The following is a 16,372-nucleotide window of genomic DNA, read 5'->3' as shown; positions in this document are numbered from 1 at the left end:
GAGTGATGCATAGGAGACAACAACTAAAGGATTATTACAAGAGAAAATGAGGCCACCTGTGATTGGGTGGGGCTCCAGTAATTAGGGCTGATGCTATAAATAGCAGCGTGTGGGTTTGGCCATTGTGAGTATCTGATTGCAGTTCGTCAGGAATCCTGTGTTGCTGGTTTCTGGACTTTGTTGATTTTTCATGCTTTTGAAAACAAAGCAGAGCAACGTGTGTGTCACTTCGTTGGAAGAAGAAGGGGTGTGAAGTTTCTTCACAGCTGCTAGCTAAGTACTTAATGACTTCTTAAGGGAAATTGTACAGACTACCTGGTTGTTTCGGCAGAAAAATTGGCATTTGCATCCTCTGTACACATCGGGTGTATATCTCTGTTGAATCACTTTGCAAAGCTGCATGGAAGAAATGAAAAATGCTGTGCTATGTTCCTTCTTCTCTTTGCAGAGATACAGAAATGGAAGGAGACACCAGCAAGGATCCTTACTCTGCGCAGGTACTATTTGCTTATTGTGGACACCAACATTTCCTTCTGAATTAATACTGGAAACAGCTTTCTGATAATATCTAAAGCAGGGGTCCTCAAACTTGGCAACTTTAAGACTTGGGAACTTCAACTCCCAGAATTCTCCAGCCAATTATGCTGGCTGGAGAATTCTGGGAGTTGAAGTCCACAAGTCTTAAAGTTGCCAAGTTTGAAGACCTCTGATTTATTTGGTCATTGAATTTAATAGGACACAACTTCTGCTTTCACAAAGCCTCATTTCCTGTTTTTCTATGTGAGTCACTGTTTGATTTGTGTCTTTTGATTAGAAACAGAATTGATTCCTTTGTAAGTTAATTATTCTGTATAGCTGCATAAGATTGATTCGCTGATCTAGGTAGATGGATGGATAACAGCTTTTCTCAGAAAAAGAAGAAAAAGACAGGGAAAAAAAACCAAGCACACTTTATTAATGCAACTTCTACATAGAAACATAGAAACATAGAAGTCTGACGGCAGAAAAAGACCTCATGGTCGATCTAGTCTGCCCTTATACTATTTTCTGTATTTTATCTTAGGATGGATATATGTTTATCCCAGGCATGTTTAAATTCAGTTACTGTGGATTTATCTACCACGTCTGCTGGAAGTTTGTTCCAAGGATCTACTACTCTTTCAGTAAAATAATATTTTCTCATGTTGCTTTTGTGTCCCCTTGTTCTTGTGTTCACTTTCCTATTAAAAACACTTCCCTCCTGAACCTTATTTAACCCTTTAATATATTTAAATGTTTCGATCATGTCCCCCCTTTTCCTTCTGTCCTCCAGACTATACAGATTGAGTTCATTAAGTCTTTCCTGATACGTTTTATGCTTAAGACCTTCCACCATTCTTGTAGCCCGTCTTTGGACCCGTTCAATTTTGTCAATATCTTTTTGTAGGTGAGGTCTCCAGAACTGAACACAGTATTCCAAATGTGGTCTCACCAGCATTCTATATAGCGGGATCATAATCTCCCTCTTCCTGCTTGTTATACCTCAAGCTATGCAGCCAAGCATCCTACTTGCTTTCCCTACCGCCTGACTGCACTGTTCACCCATTTTGAGACTGTCAGAAATCATTACCCCTAAATCCTTTTCTTTTGAAGTATTTGCTAACACAGAACTGTCAATACAATACTCACATTGCTGACTTCTGAAGTCTTTTAATAGCTAACAATTTTTTAAAAAATCATATTAAAACCACTCCAATCTAAGTGGAGCATCCAGAGCAATATCTCTTTAAGGGCTCTTAAAAGTTTAAATATTAACACATTTATTTCTTCCATAAGCTTTCATGGACTACAATTAATTCATCAGGTTGTTTAGCTGTTTTGCTTATTTTTTAAATACAACTGTACTTTAAACAACTACACATCTAACCTTATACTATGCCTAACTTTGGTAGCCGTAATCAATAAAATTTAAAGATTTTAAGTTATAATAAAGTTCGAAAAGTATTTATATTACTTGATTTTCCCTACTGCTGTGCTACTTTCTAGAAATTCCGCACATGGATTCTTCATCATTTCATTTATTATTTCCAAAGTGATTTTCACTCCCATACATATGTAGTCATCAGCTAGTAAATTTAACCTGACAGTATGATTCTTATTTCTAGTTTCATGGGTGATTTTTAAGCTTTAATGAAGAATCTTCAACAAATCCAAAGTATGTTGCAGAGAAATGAAGTGTCCGCCTGAAGACTTTAAGTATTTCCTTATAGGAATTGCTTCTGATAAAAAAGCTTGGATAATAAATAATTTTCTTTTATGCTATTTTCTTATAAGTGATAATGTTTAAAAAATTGATTCACTTGCTGGAGAAAGGAATGCATGTGAAACATTTTGATTCAATAAAAGATTATATTGTTGCTGTGCTCTTAAAGTCCTTGAGCTGTGCATTTTTGCCTTTGTTCCCCATTGGTTCCTGTTCTGTCGGGCTCTCTGGTAGACTTCTCCCACAAATTCACAGGTACAAATTTCAGACACACACACATGTTTGAAAATTCAAAACAATGTTCTTTATAATGAAAATTCACTTAAACCAAGCCCTCTTTTGGTATAGCAAAGAACACTTGTCTCCAAACAAACTGGTAATTTGTACAAGTCCCTTATCAGTTCTGTGACACTTAGCTTGCAGCTGTGAGGCAATTCACAGTCCTTCTTCTTTCACAAAGTGAAACACACTTTGCTCTGGTTTAGTTTCAAAGCGGGGGAAAATCAGCACACAAAAAGTCAAAGTCAGTAAAGCAGTCATGAAACACAAGGATCAGATAATCCTCTACAATGGCCAAACACACAGGCTGCTATTTATAGCAGCCTCACTAATCACCACAGCCCCACCCAACCACAGGTGGCCTCATTTTCTTTGATAATAATCTCTCAATTGTTGCTGCCTATGCATCGCTCTCCGCATGCCTGGCTGTATCATTAACTCTTGTTCCGAATCCAAGGAGGAGCTAGATAATTGATCTCCTGAGCTGTTTGCCACACTCTCCTTCTCCCTGTCACTCATGTCTTCTTGGTCAGAGGAGCCTTCATCATCAGATTCCACTGGGGGCAAAACAGGCCTGCAGCATGTGGATGTCTCCCCCACATCCACAGTCCTTGGGGCAGGAGCTGGGCCAGAGCTAACCACAACAGTTCCTGTCACATCAAAAATTTAAAAAGCTGCAGAATTGTTTCTTTAGAAATTGGGAAAGTCACAGCAGTAGATCATACTGAATAGTATTTAGCATTCCCCCCAATATAATACAGAATTAATTTTAAAATATTTTTCTTCTTGCCTTTCTTCCTTCTCTAAGGATCCTGTGAATTTAGATGAGATGATCTTCCATCCAGAGGAGGTGAACATGGAATATATTCTGAAGGAAGATAAAATGGATAGCTCTATACAACAGTAAGGGTCAAAACACATCTATAACAGATTTTATATGGTGATAAAACAGAAGGGAAAGGAATAGTTTCCAGTTCCGGTGGGGCCAGGAACTTCTAAAGCAAGAGAGACATTACAGATGTATTCAAGAACTTAAAACCCAATTTGAATTCTGAGCCTCCATTATCCATTAATCCGTGTGTTAAAGAACAAAGGAAACAGCTACCCAGACTATGTTTTATAACAGACCCTTGTGGACCCTCTCCCAACGATCAGCAGCCACCCCAAACACCCCTCCTCTTGTGCCATGCTCCCCTGCTACTCATACCACCCCCTTGCTCCTTCTCCCACCTGACAGAAGCCACTTAACTGTCCGCTGGCCTGCTTTTGAGCTCCCTGGGACTTGTAACTTCCTACAGGCTTCCCCACTGATTTTGATTGTTGAAAAACAGGCAGAAAGTTGTAAGACAGTGCTTGATTAATGACTTAGGAACTACTCTTAACGATGTGCCAGAGATTGCCATTGCTAAGTGGTGGGGCCTTGTGACATTGTGCTTTGCAGCTGAATGGAACAGAACAGCCGCATCACTTAATGATTGAAATTCTGGCCCCAATTGCCCTTGTAACACAAGGACTGCCTGTACCATTATGACAAGATGGAGTTGAACCTGGACTCATTTAATAATAGCAATAGCATTTAGACTTATATACTGCTGCATAGTTTACACAATTGAATTGAATTGAATTACATTTATTTGAGTTCTATGCTGCCCAATCCCGTAGAAATCAGGGCAGCTTACAACAATATAATACACAATAAAATACAATAATAAAAAACATCATGCTTAGCTGATGGGACCTGGAGCAGGCCAACCCTGTGAGATCTTATTGGTCTCTATAGGGCAGGAGACAGTTCCGAAGATAGTCTGGTAATAACCAACACCTTGAATTGTGAATCAATTATTGCCCCCCAAAATCTGGGTCCTCATTTTACCCACCTCGGAAGGATGGAAGGCTGAGTCAACCTTGAGCTGGTGGTGAGATTTGAACTGCTGAACTACAGCTAGCAGTTAGCTGAAGTAGCCTGCAGGGCTGCACTCTAACCACTACGCCACACCGGCTCTTAATAATAATGGACAAGCAAAAGGATATTTAATTAATTAATAATGGACAAGCTAAAGGATATTTAATTAATTAATAATGGACAAGCTAAAGGATATTTAATGCATGTAGGAACCCTATTATTATTATTATTATTATTATTATTATTATTATTATTATTATTATTAGATTTGTATGCCGCCCCTCTCCGTAGACTTGGGGCGGCTCACAACAATAATAACACAATATATAACAAATCTAATAATTAAAAGTCACTAAGAACCCCTTGTTAAAAAGAAAACATACACACAAACATACCATGCATACCCATATTCCTGGTAGGTACTTTTGTGTCACTAGAATTCAGTGAACTACGATCTGTGTCCTTAGGAATGCTCACTCTTTTTCTTTGTATTGTTATTGATGCGACAGGACATCTGATGATGTGACATCAATGACGGAAGCTGATGTCGAATCCGGTAGAAGAGTGATTTCTACTGAAGAGGATCCTTTCATAGAGCCTTTTGTAGATGAAGATCAATACTTTCCACAGGAGCCCTCAGATACAAATTCTTTGTTTAATGAGTTGAATGAGGCTATTGCAACACTTAACAAAATGTCTGGATCCCATTATCAAGAAAGGATAGATGATTTTGGTTTTCAACAAGAGCCCTTGGATCATGAAAGTTCTCAACAAAATATAATGCCTCTGTTTCCAACAAAAGAATGCTCAACAAACAAAACCGTACGAAATAGAACTTCTGAAGTGGCTATATCAGAAGCTGGAGGTTATTTTAGAGAAGTACCACTTTGTGTACAAGGTAGAGATCTTGAGATGAAGAGAGCTATTTTTTCTAAAATCAGAAAGGAAGCCAAAACTACAGAGCCCACACTGAGAGAAAGGTTTGCTTCTGTGACTCAACCTTTTGTTTATTCGCACTTGACAATACAGGTCAGTGACTACAAGAAAAGCCCCATTGAAAGTGGGATTCAATTTTTAGAAGGGGAAACCCAAGCTGAACATAAGAAGAAAGTTTTAGAACACAATGATACCATTCAGGTTCCACAATTATCCACTGACGAAGGTGTGGCAAACCAGTCTGCAAAAATGAAAATCCCAGAAAGAAAGGTGTCTCAGACTCAGCATCCTCTACTGAAAAAGATGCCATCAGAGAATTTTATGCCCAAGGTGGCTCTACCCAAGTTACCTGCAGAGCATAATCCAAGCAGTCAGTTACAGAATATGTTTAGACCAGGAATGGACACAGAATTTGCTGAAAGACTAAAGCTGTACTCATCAGAAGGCAGAAAAGAAAGGTGGATTGGTCCCTCTGAGTATAAGAAAAACCAAGCGATCAGTGCGGAATTTAAGGAAGAAACCAGAGTTAGAACAGAAGTTTGTGATTGCCAAATGATTAAAGAAACTTCTAAAGACATGGCCATTCTGTATTCTCATCCAGATCACTTTTATAATGTGCTATTTGTAGGAGACACTAATGTTGGCAAAACTTCCTTTTTAAACAAGTTTCAAAATGATTCTTTTGCAGCAAAAGTGACTGCAACGATAGGTATGAATTGTGCTTGAAAATCATTTGAAAATATATAGGTTTTTTCTTTTGAAAAGTCTGGTTTCGGATTTTTGTTTCTTTGATTTTGTTTTGTCTAAGCCTCTTTTAATAGCACTATCAGATTTGGGTTACAGAAATTCAGATGACCAATAAATGCAAGTGTCATTTTAATGTAATATTACATTAATAATGGCAATAATAATACTAATAGTTGTTTTTGTTGTTATTCAAACGTAACCCAAGAGGATGCAAATAACTTTTAGCTGGAACTATTCTATAACAAAATAGGATTTTTTAAAAAGAGAAAAGACAAACATTTTAGCTAAATGGAGCTAAACAACTCCTTCAATACCTTGAAGGAAAACAGAAAGGCTTTGTGCATGCGCAGAGAACTCAAATGGTGGCATCTGGGCAGGTGGGCGGAGCCTCACACTCCCTTTGCAACTGGCTCTCCTATGACTGACAGGCATGAGCAAACCAGTAGCATTTCACTTGTGGAGGCATCTTCAAACCAACACGGCCCTTTTACTGTAAGTGCCAGGATATGCTATATAAATAATGCAGAGTGAATTCCTTTTGTCCTGGCACTTTTGTTACTTAAGTAGGCATTCTGATAAATAATGAAAAACATTATTTTGTTCTTCTGTTTATCTAATGTTGTCCCTTTCTTGTATTATAATACGACTGCACAACCATGCTTTAATTTGAACTGTACACACTTTTAAAAGAAAACATAGGCAGGATGGGTATCTTCTTTACATTATCTCATTTCTCCTAGGAGGATTTTGCATAAGTTTCCATTTCTTTTCTTTTTAATGGTATAGTTAACACGAAAGACAATCCAAAGACATTCTCTGCCTGCAAATAGCAATGCTAGGTAAAACTTTGATTTTATTAACAGCTGCAAAATGATTGATCTTCAATATATATTTTGCATATACAGTGTTCCCTCGATTTTCGCGGGTTCGAACTTCGCGAAAAGTCTATACCACAGTTTTTCAAAAATATTAATTAAAAAATACTTTGCGGTTTCCCCCCCTATATCACGGTTTTTCCCGGCCGATGACATCATATGTCATCACCAAACTTTCGTCCACCTTTAATAAACATTTTTTAAAATAAACTTTACTAAAGAAACATGGTGAGTAATAATCTAAATGGTTGCTAAGGGAATGAGAAATTGCAATTTAGGGGTTTAAAGTGTAAAGGGAAGGCTTGTGATACTGTTCATAGCCAAAAATAGTGTATTTACTTCCGCGTCTCTACTTTGCGGAAATTCAACTTTTGCAGGCGGTCTCGGAACGCATCCCCCGCGAAAATCGAGGGAACACTGTATATATATTGAAGATCAATCACTGATTGATCAATGCAGCATATAAATCCAATTAATAAATATTCTATTCCTATCTGTAAAATTCCTGCTTGTATTCCTCAGGGTTTTTGTTTTGTTTGAGGCTTGACCTGAATCCTGTTGTAAATGATTGCATTGTATTCTGTAGGAATGGACTATCGGATCAAAAACCTGATTTTGGATAGCAAATGCTTTGCTTTGCGTCTGTGGGACACAGCTGGCCAAGAAAGGTAGTATAAAGGCTGCAAAAAAATAAGCAAAATCTCAATTCACTTAAGGGCTGAGTGATTGACTTAATGACTATGTGATTTGCTTAACAAACACTGGTTTACTTAATAACCACAGTAAAAGATGGTTGCAAAATTGGATCCGATCATGTGATAGATTTGCTTAACAACCAAAATTCTCCATTGTTTCTATTGTCATAAGTTCAGGACTACCTGTATAAGATTTAGTTTCAGGGCTTTCAGGTAATTCTTGTACTCTTATTCTGCTTTTTAAGAATCTTCGTTAAAGTGAGGTCTCCAGAACAGTACTTATGAGGCCCTTGCCAATGTAGCAGAATACTTAGATTCTGTGATTCAGAAATTATCTATCCATCTATCCTAAAATAGTTCTGGTTTTGCATTGGCATCGTTCAGTCTTGAAAGACCATGGTATCATGCTCTAGATTCCCCATAGTTCTGGTACAGTTTATGAAATTTGTAGCTTTGTATGCTTTAAAAGATACTGTATGTCATAGTCCAGTGATGGGTGCCACAGCTGGCACGCGAAACCATATCTGCTGGCACACGAGCTGTTGCCCTAGCTCAGCTCCAACGTGCATGTATGTGCTGGCCAGCTGATTTTTGGCTTGCACAGAGGTTCTTGGAGGGTGTTTTTGGCTTCCAGAGAGCCTCCAGTGGGATGGGGGAGGGCATTTTTGCCCTCCCCCAGCTCCAGGCAAGCCTTTGGAGTCTGGGAAGGGTGAAACATAAGCCTACTGGGCCCACCAGAAGTTGGGAAACAGGCTATTTCTGGCCTCCAAGGGGTGGGGGGAGTTGTTTTTGCCCTCCCCAGGCACTGAATTATGGGTGTGGGCACTCGCGCATACATGATAGCGTGCACCCACACTCTTTCGGCACCCGAGGAAAAAAAGGTTCGCCATCACTGTCATAGTCATAGTATGTGCATATATGCATACAATATTCCTAACAGCAAACCCCCCCCCCCCCTTTACAACCCTGTAATCCCTTCATTTGGGGTAGAGCTGAGCATTTACTGGATGGATGCCATGCAGAGTTCACAGTACGGTAGATATTTTTTCTTTGAGCCCTAGGAGAGAAATATCTGCCTCTACCTAGGGAATGACCCCTCAACCTTCCGAATGGGAAGCAAGCATCTTTACCACTAGGCAAACATTTTGATCTATTCCTAACAATAACAACATATTAAATATATTAAGCAACATGTTTTCAATGGGAAAGTGAACACAAGAACAAGGAAGCACAATCTGAGGTTAGTTGGGGGAAAGATTAGAAGTAATGTGAGAAAATATTATTTTACTGAAAGAGTAGTAGATGCTTGGAACAAACTTCCAGCAGACGTGGTTGGTAAATCCACAGCAACTGAATTTAAACATGCCTGGAATAAACATATATCCATCCTAAGATAAAATACAGGAAATAGTATAAGGGCAGACTAGATGGACCATGAGGTCTTTTTCTGTCGTCAATCTTCTATGTTTCTATGTAACATATAAACTCTAAAGAGATTTTTCCTTCTATTTAAAATACAATAACAATACAATACAACAACAATATAATAACAATAACAATTGTTAAAGTAAATTAGGTTTCAAGAAATGGAAAAGAAAATGTATGATAAATTTTAATTTTTTTATCATACACAATCACACACACAAATCATTATGTATGGTATGAACACACGCATGTACAGTATGCACATATTTATGAAAAAATAACCCATATTTCCTGACAGATACCACAGTGTCACCAAGCAGTTTTTCCGAAAAGCTGATGGAGTTGTTTTGATGTATGATATCACCTCAGAATACAGTTTTAAAGATGTACGGTACTGGCTGAACTGCGTCCAGGTAAACAATAAACAGCTATGTTCCATTGTTGTTTAATCTCAGTTTTTTACATTTTGATTTGGATGATTCTTAGAAATTTGAAACCATTTGAATAGAAAAATACTGGTTACTTGGTTTGCTTCTGACAATAAATAGTGTTTATTGCTTTGATAAATACATTAAAATAGTCATGGAGCAGAACTTTGAAATTTGTGTAGCTCAAAGGTGCTTTTTGAAAAGGCAACTGGATTTTGTTTTTTTTCCTTGAGGAAAATGTTTCCCTTGTCAATCAATAAACCTTTTCAGTTCTGACTTTATTTGAATGATTAAATCAGAACTGAAGACGTTTCTTGCGTGAGAACTCTCTCCTTCTCTCATATATCATATATCTTTTCTTCCTTCATATATCTTCTCCTCTATTTTTATATCTTCTCTTTATATATAATACTTCATGCCTATTCTCTTCAATATGTATTGTGCATTGGACTAACTAACTAACTAACTAACTAACTAACTAGCTAACTAGCTAGCTAACTAGCTAACTAGCTAACTAGCTAACTAACTAGCTAACTAGCTAACTAGCTAACTAGCTAACTAGCTAACTAGCTAACTAGCTAACTAGCTAACTAGCTAACTAGCTAACTAGCTAACTAGCTAACTAGCTAACTAGCTAACTAGCTAACTAGCTAACTAGCTAACTAAATACATAATTAAGAAGTAAATAAATCCAGTTGCCTTTTCAAAAAGCATCTTTGAGGCAACCATGACTTGCACAACTGAGAATCTTCATAGAAATGGTTTGATTTGATTTGCATGGTCTATGATTTATGTGGTTGTGAAACAAAACATTGACAATTGTACAATAAACCATTGTCAAAACAACTATTTGTAAACTCGCCGTTGTTTTAAATGTTATAAACAATTAGGCAATTAAAAGTAGACCTTGCTTATTTTACATTGCCAAGTAAATGAGTATATTGTGTTTTTTAATGGTTAAGAAACCTAATCCAGATAGATTTTCTTGTATTGTTGTTGAAAGGTTTAACAAAGCATTTTGATTTCATTTCATATCTGAAGAATTCTGTGCTTCCTCATAGGAAGGAGCTGGAGCTGGAGTTGTCGTCCTTCTGCTTGGTAACAAAACAGACTGTAGTGCGGAACGGAGAGTATCTGTAGAGAATGGAACATACTTGGCCAAGGTCCATCTCCCTGCTTTTCTCTTGTCATTTTAATTACTTTTCCACTAATGGTAAAAATAAACTAATGCTATCTGGAAGCATTTGCCATTAATTTAATTAATTTAAATATTAATTTAAATTTAATTTAACTAAACATTAATACATTATTTAATAAATTATATGATGAAATGTTAAATTAATGATAACAAATTAATGTCCAAATGCTGAGCATGGCCCTAACTCTTATCCAAGATTTACCCTTTGCAGGGGAAATAGAAACAAATTAGTAGTATAAGCTATATTGATGGCATACTAAAACAGGCTACCAAAGCTAAAAAGGAGGATAGAGATTTGTACCTATTCTGCCGGCGTGTTTCAACTGCCCGTAATTACAGGGTAATTATTCCAGGAAGACACACACCACACGATAAAAGGAAAACCCAAAAGTTTTTATAAACAGAAAAACAGAAACACCTCCCTTTTTAAATGTCAAAGGGATTTTCTGGTACACACAAAGCACAGGTTAAATGCAATCCAATTGCTCACCCAATAACTGGGAAATTGAGTCCAATTCTAAAGTCCAGAGAGTCCACACACAATCTCGAACAGCACAAAAACCACGATCTTGATGAAACAATGAATCAGATAAACGGCCACAAGGCTAAACCAGCACGCTGTTCTTTTTATCTGTAGCATTAATTACAGCAGCCCCACCCAACCACAGGTGGCCTCATTTTCTCTTGTAATAATCCTTCAGTTGTTGTCTCCTATGCATCACTCTATGAATGCATGGGTGTGTCATTAATTCTTGTTCAGAATCCAAGGATGATACAGATTATTGATCTTCTCCTGGGCTGTCTGCCAAACTCTCCTCTTCCCTATCACTCACGCTTCCTTGGTCAGAGGAGGGTTCGTTGGCAGATTACATTGGGAGCAAAACAGGCCTGCGGCATGTGGATGTTTTCCCCACATCCACCTGCACATTCCTTGGGGCAGGAGCTGGGCCAGAGTTAACCACAACAGTACCTGCATTTCATTGACATTGGCAAGTGGTTCATTTCAATCAAATTACTTGCCAATGACAAGACCTTTTTTGGGGATCCAGTTTTTCTACTTAAAACCATATAAAACAAGAATAGAACCATTTGACAAATGTCCACTGTTATATATTGCATCTTCCAAATAAAATAGCAAGACTGAAAGTTGAATTCAAGTTTGGTATAATTAAGTATAAAATCTATCAGTTCAAAAAAAAAGTATGGGTTCCTTATCACGGTTTCTTATATTTTTGTGCTAGGTGTATGGGCTTCCATTTTATGAATGCAGTGCTGCTTCGGGTTACAATATCACAGAATCCATAGTACAGTTAGTCAGGTGAGTAATTAGTGCCAGCTTTAAAATTCATACATTTCTTATTCAAAAACCAACAACAGCAGAGATCTTCCTACACAGTGAATGAATTAGTGAAATTGTCAAGGGCAAAAATATCAGGGAATAATGAATGAATCAAAGTTTATTGTGTGTTAACACTCTTTACAAGAATCTGTTAAGTGGTAAGGAGTGTGCAGAGTAACCCTTAAATTACCAAGGATGTACTGAGGAAACGTGGAGGTGGCAGATATCCAGCTGGTAGCCCAGAGATACAAATAGTAATTCAGATAACCAGATACATTAAGTACGGTATATAAATATTATTTACTTTGACAAATAGCTTAGTCAAGAATAATCTTAGTCATACATAATTATATCAGTCAATACTCACAATACATATACAATATTAGACTAGACTAGAATAGAATAGAATTCTTTATTGGCCAAGTGTGATTGGACACGCAAGGAATTTGTCTTGGTGCATAAAAGAAAATATAGATTTGTCAAGAAATATGGTACAGCACTTAATGATTGCCATAGGGGTCAAATAAGCAATGAAGAAACAATCAATATAAATAAAAATTTTAGGATACAAGCAACAAGTAACATACAGTCCTAGGTGGGAGGACATGGGAGATAGGAATGATAAGAAAAAACTAGTAGAAATAGAAGTGCAGACTTAGTAAAATGTTTGACAGTGTTGAGGGAATTATTTGTTTAGTAGAATGCTGGTGTTCAGGAAAAAAACTGTTCTTGTGTCTAGTTGTCTTGGTGTGCAGTGTTCTGTAACGACATTTTGAGGGTAAGAGTTATTATAAGCCTCTCTCAATACATTAAACAATACTATAAGCCTTACTTACAAAATATATTAAACTATCGTTTAAACACACAGTTCTACAGCATAGTGACACAGACAAACCAGAAATAGCAGAGAGTAATGAGAGAGAGAGAGAGAGAGAGAGAGAGAGAGAGAGAGAGAGAGAGAGAGAGAGAGAGAGGCTTCTGGCTCCCTCTTATGGCTATCTGCAACACTAACTCTTAAAGCTATAGTGTTATAATTCATTTAAACATACATTGATAGTTTGTTTATATATTGCCAAACCTAACTAGTTATGCACACAGTACTAACATGAACTACTAACACTCAAGGCAAATTGGTGGTATATAAAAGTCAATGGAATTCAAAGTGGGCTGGACTTAGATCTCTTGTGGGCATGAAGGGACTGATGATGTGCTTGATCCTTCCATTGGGCCCAATCTGGATATCTTCTACCAAAAATTTGTTGAATATTCATTGTGGAATACAATGACATCAGTTATACCCATAGTGTCAAGATTGACTAAAGCTTGGCTATTTTTATTAAAGGGGAGAATGTGTGTGAATTTCAGTACTTTATACTTTTTGTTTAAGGATGAAAGAGACTTCAAATGGTCTCAGAAATATTGGAAAATATAGTATGCAAAACAGTCTACAGACTATTTGTTTCTGTATTTATAATAGGTTGATGAAAATTCAGGAAGACCAATTAAAAAAGAAGGCTCTAGACTTGCCAGTGGAACTTAAAAACAAGAGAAGTTGTTGTTTATAAAGTAGAAAAGACTAATGACTGTTGATCTTCGCAAACACTGTGTGACTGTGTAAATTGTTTGCCCTTTTGAATCTGGATTGAATCCAACTTGTATAGTTTCAGAGGTTTTGCCACTCAGATGAAAATTGAGGATGGTCATCACTTTACAGATTTACTCTGTTACTCTGTTACTCTGTATCCCCGACCTGTTCTTTCCACTACAGATTCTCAAATTGTTCTCCATTGGAAATTTGCCAAACAATTATGAAATCAACTCTATTTCCCCTGCAGCTAGCCATCTAATTCAATAGATCTCGTTTAGGATTTGGGATTTCTATAATAATGCTACAGGTCAGTTAGATCGCTCATTAAAATACACCCGTCAAAGAGACAATTATCTGTGCTCTGCTGTAGGGACTGACATCTTCAGAAACTGTATTGAAAACAGTGCCGGTGTTTGGGGGGAAATGTTTATTTCATACTGGTGTGAGTTACGCATATGTTTTCGATGGTGGAACAAGAACAACAACAAATACTGGTTTTAAAAAAAATAATGGAAGAAGTATTGGACTTTGAGATTGGATGAGGGAACCACTTATAATTCTTCGTATAGCCACAATATTTCACAATTTTTGCTGTATTGTCTCCCACCCCATCCCTGTTTATATCTGTCTGTTTTTGTTCATATAGAAAAATATCTCAAAGTGTCTCCTGAACTTACTAAATGCTTTGTAATAGGAAGGCTGGCCTCATATGCATCCTACAGAACTAATAGTCCACAAGGATCATTCTGGAAATGTTGACTACTTGAATTTCTTGCAGCAGTGAGCTTTTAATGGTTGTGGTAATATATTCATCCCTTGCTCAGTTCAGCATATGACAGTGCATTTTCAGATTTGGAGCTTTAAGATGAGTGGATTTGAACTCCCAGAATTTTCAATCCGCATGCTGGGAATTGAAGTCGACCCATCTTAAAGTTGCCAAGTTTGAGAACTACCAGCATGTGTTGTGTTTATTTAAGTTTCCCACTCTCTTTCTCTCTCTAATACAGTTTCCTCGGCTTATTAATACAATTTGGTGGGTCTTTTGTGATTTCCAACTGATGGTAAAGAAGATTTTAATGTGTTGCTTATTATTCTGTTCTGCATATCATATCACGGTGTGTATTCTTCTGTTTATGACATCCTTGTGCTGACAAATATTGGCATAAGAACGATAAAGGATGCAGGCATTGCACTGCCACTAATGTATAATATTTCTTTTATACTGCACCAATTTCATTTGTAAGTATATGATATCCATGTACAGTTGCAGTTCATAGACCTTTAAAATAAAGTACTCTATTCCTAATACACAGTCCAGTTTGTTCTCTCCATAGAATTTTAATGACATGCAAGGGGGGGGGAGCAGGGGGCTGGAGAGAGAGTTATTCTACCCTTGCCATTGTGTTTTAACTTGTTTTAATTTGTTCCCTGCCATTGGTGTCCTGAGTATGTAGCCATAAATGGTGGATTCAAAGCTCTAAGGTGAAGCTTTGCACTTATTTCCTAGGAACTCTTGGGCATTTATTTATTTATTTTAGGAAATTACTATTATTATTATTATTGTTATTATTATTATTTATTAGATTTGTATGCCGCTCCTCTCCGAAGTATTGCTGCCTGTTCGCATTATGATGACTCAAGGCGGCTTAAAAGAATATAAAAACCTCATATATAAAACAATAAAACTAATAAAAGAGAATTATCACATAATAAATTAATAAAATAATATATTAATAGAGCTGGGGTGGCGCAGTGGTTAGAGTGCAGCACTGCAGGCTAATTCAGCTAACACTGCTAACAGTAGTTCAGCAGTTCAAATTTCACCACCAGCTCAGGGTTGGCCCATCCTTCCATCCTTCCGAGGTGGGTAAAATGAGGATCCAGATTGTTGGGGGAAATATGCTGATTCTGTAAACCGCTTAGAGAGGGCTGTAAAAGCACTATGAAGTGGTATATAAGTCTAAATGCTATTGCTAAATGCTATATTAATATAATAACCTCCCACCCCAGATAGATAGATAGATAGATAGATAGATAGATAGATAGATAGATAGTAATTTTCTTGCAATTGTATGGAAATAGATCGCATTGCTTTTTTATATGATTGTTAATGTTTGTTTTATTTATTTATTTATTACTTAGATTTGTATGCCGCCCCTCTCCGAAGACTCGGGGCGGTTTTCCAGCCTGGCTTACAGCCTTTGGGACTTCATAGGGAATATTACCAACTAAATCAGATACTTTTAAAAAAAAAAAAAAGCTTTTTTGAGAGTAGCAAAGTTGGTCAGTGTGGGCATCAGTTATTGGCAAAAAGCAAAGCAGAATGTTACCTGTGATCCACTATCAGGAATGAGATCTTGGCCATGAGTAAGAATCCTAGGTAAATTCATCACTATTGGACCTAATGATTTTGATTGCTGCAAAATCTTCAACATAAAACAATTTCAAAATAATTTATGTTACATTCTTGAAAGATTTTTCATTTAAAAAAATCATAACAATTGAAAAACAGTAAATTAAAACATTTTGATCAAATTAGGAGAGTTTTGCCTGGGATTAAAAACAACTACATTGGTGTGTACATTGGCCAATCTTGAGGAGATGCCTATATTTTCTATAGAACTTTGGGCGCAGAAGAGATATTAAAAATACAGGCAGTCCTTGACGTAGGACCACAATTCAGCCCAACATTTCTATTACTACATGAAACAGTTGTT

General features: G+C 37.0%; 2 protein-coding genes across 8 annotated transcripts in view; both read left to right on the top strand.

The window, feature by feature from the left end:
• RAB44 (RAB44, member RAS oncogene family) overlaps positions 1 to 14,966 on the top strand; it is a 32,635-nt gene extending 17,669 nt beyond the window's left edge. For all 7 annotated transcript variants that reach the window (XM_070745219.1, XM_070745221.1, XM_070745215.1 and 4 more), the window contains 8 exons: positions 449 to 497; positions 3,330 to 3,424; positions 4,934 to 6,069; positions 7,569 to 7,650; positions 9,401 to 9,515; positions 10,592 to 10,693; positions 11,970 to 12,046; positions 13,545 to 14,966. In XM_070745219.1, coding sequence (XP_070601320.1) covers positions 449 to 497; positions 3,330 to 3,424; positions 4,934 to 6,069; positions 7,569 to 7,650; positions 9,401 to 9,515; positions 10,592 to 10,693; positions 11,970 to 12,046; positions 13,545 to 13,632 — 1,744 coding nt within the window. In that variant the 3' untranslated portion in view covers positions 13,633 to 14,966. The remainder of the gene's footprint in view (positions 1 to 448; positions 498 to 3,329; positions 3,425 to 4,933; positions 6,070 to 7,568; positions 7,651 to 9,400; positions 9,516 to 10,591; positions 10,694 to 11,969; positions 12,047 to 13,544) is intronic.
• Positions 1 to 16,372, top strand: part of FKBP5 (FKBP prolyl isomerase 5) — a 1,202,894-nt gene that overhangs the window by 16,516 nt on the left and 1,170,006 nt on the right. The window lies entirely within an intron of this gene.

Source organism: Erythrolamprus reginae, chromosome 3 (genome assembly GCF_031021105.1).
Source record: "Erythrolamprus reginae isolate rEryReg1 chromosome 3, rEryReg1.hap1, whole genome shotgun sequence".
In the NCBI taxonomy this organism is placed as follows: domain Eukaryota; kingdom Metazoa; phylum Chordata; class Lepidosauria; order Squamata; family Dipsadidae; genus Erythrolamprus; species Erythrolamprus reginae.
Note: the sequence above shows the minus strand (reverse complement) of the source record. Positions and strands in the feature narration are given on the sequence as shown.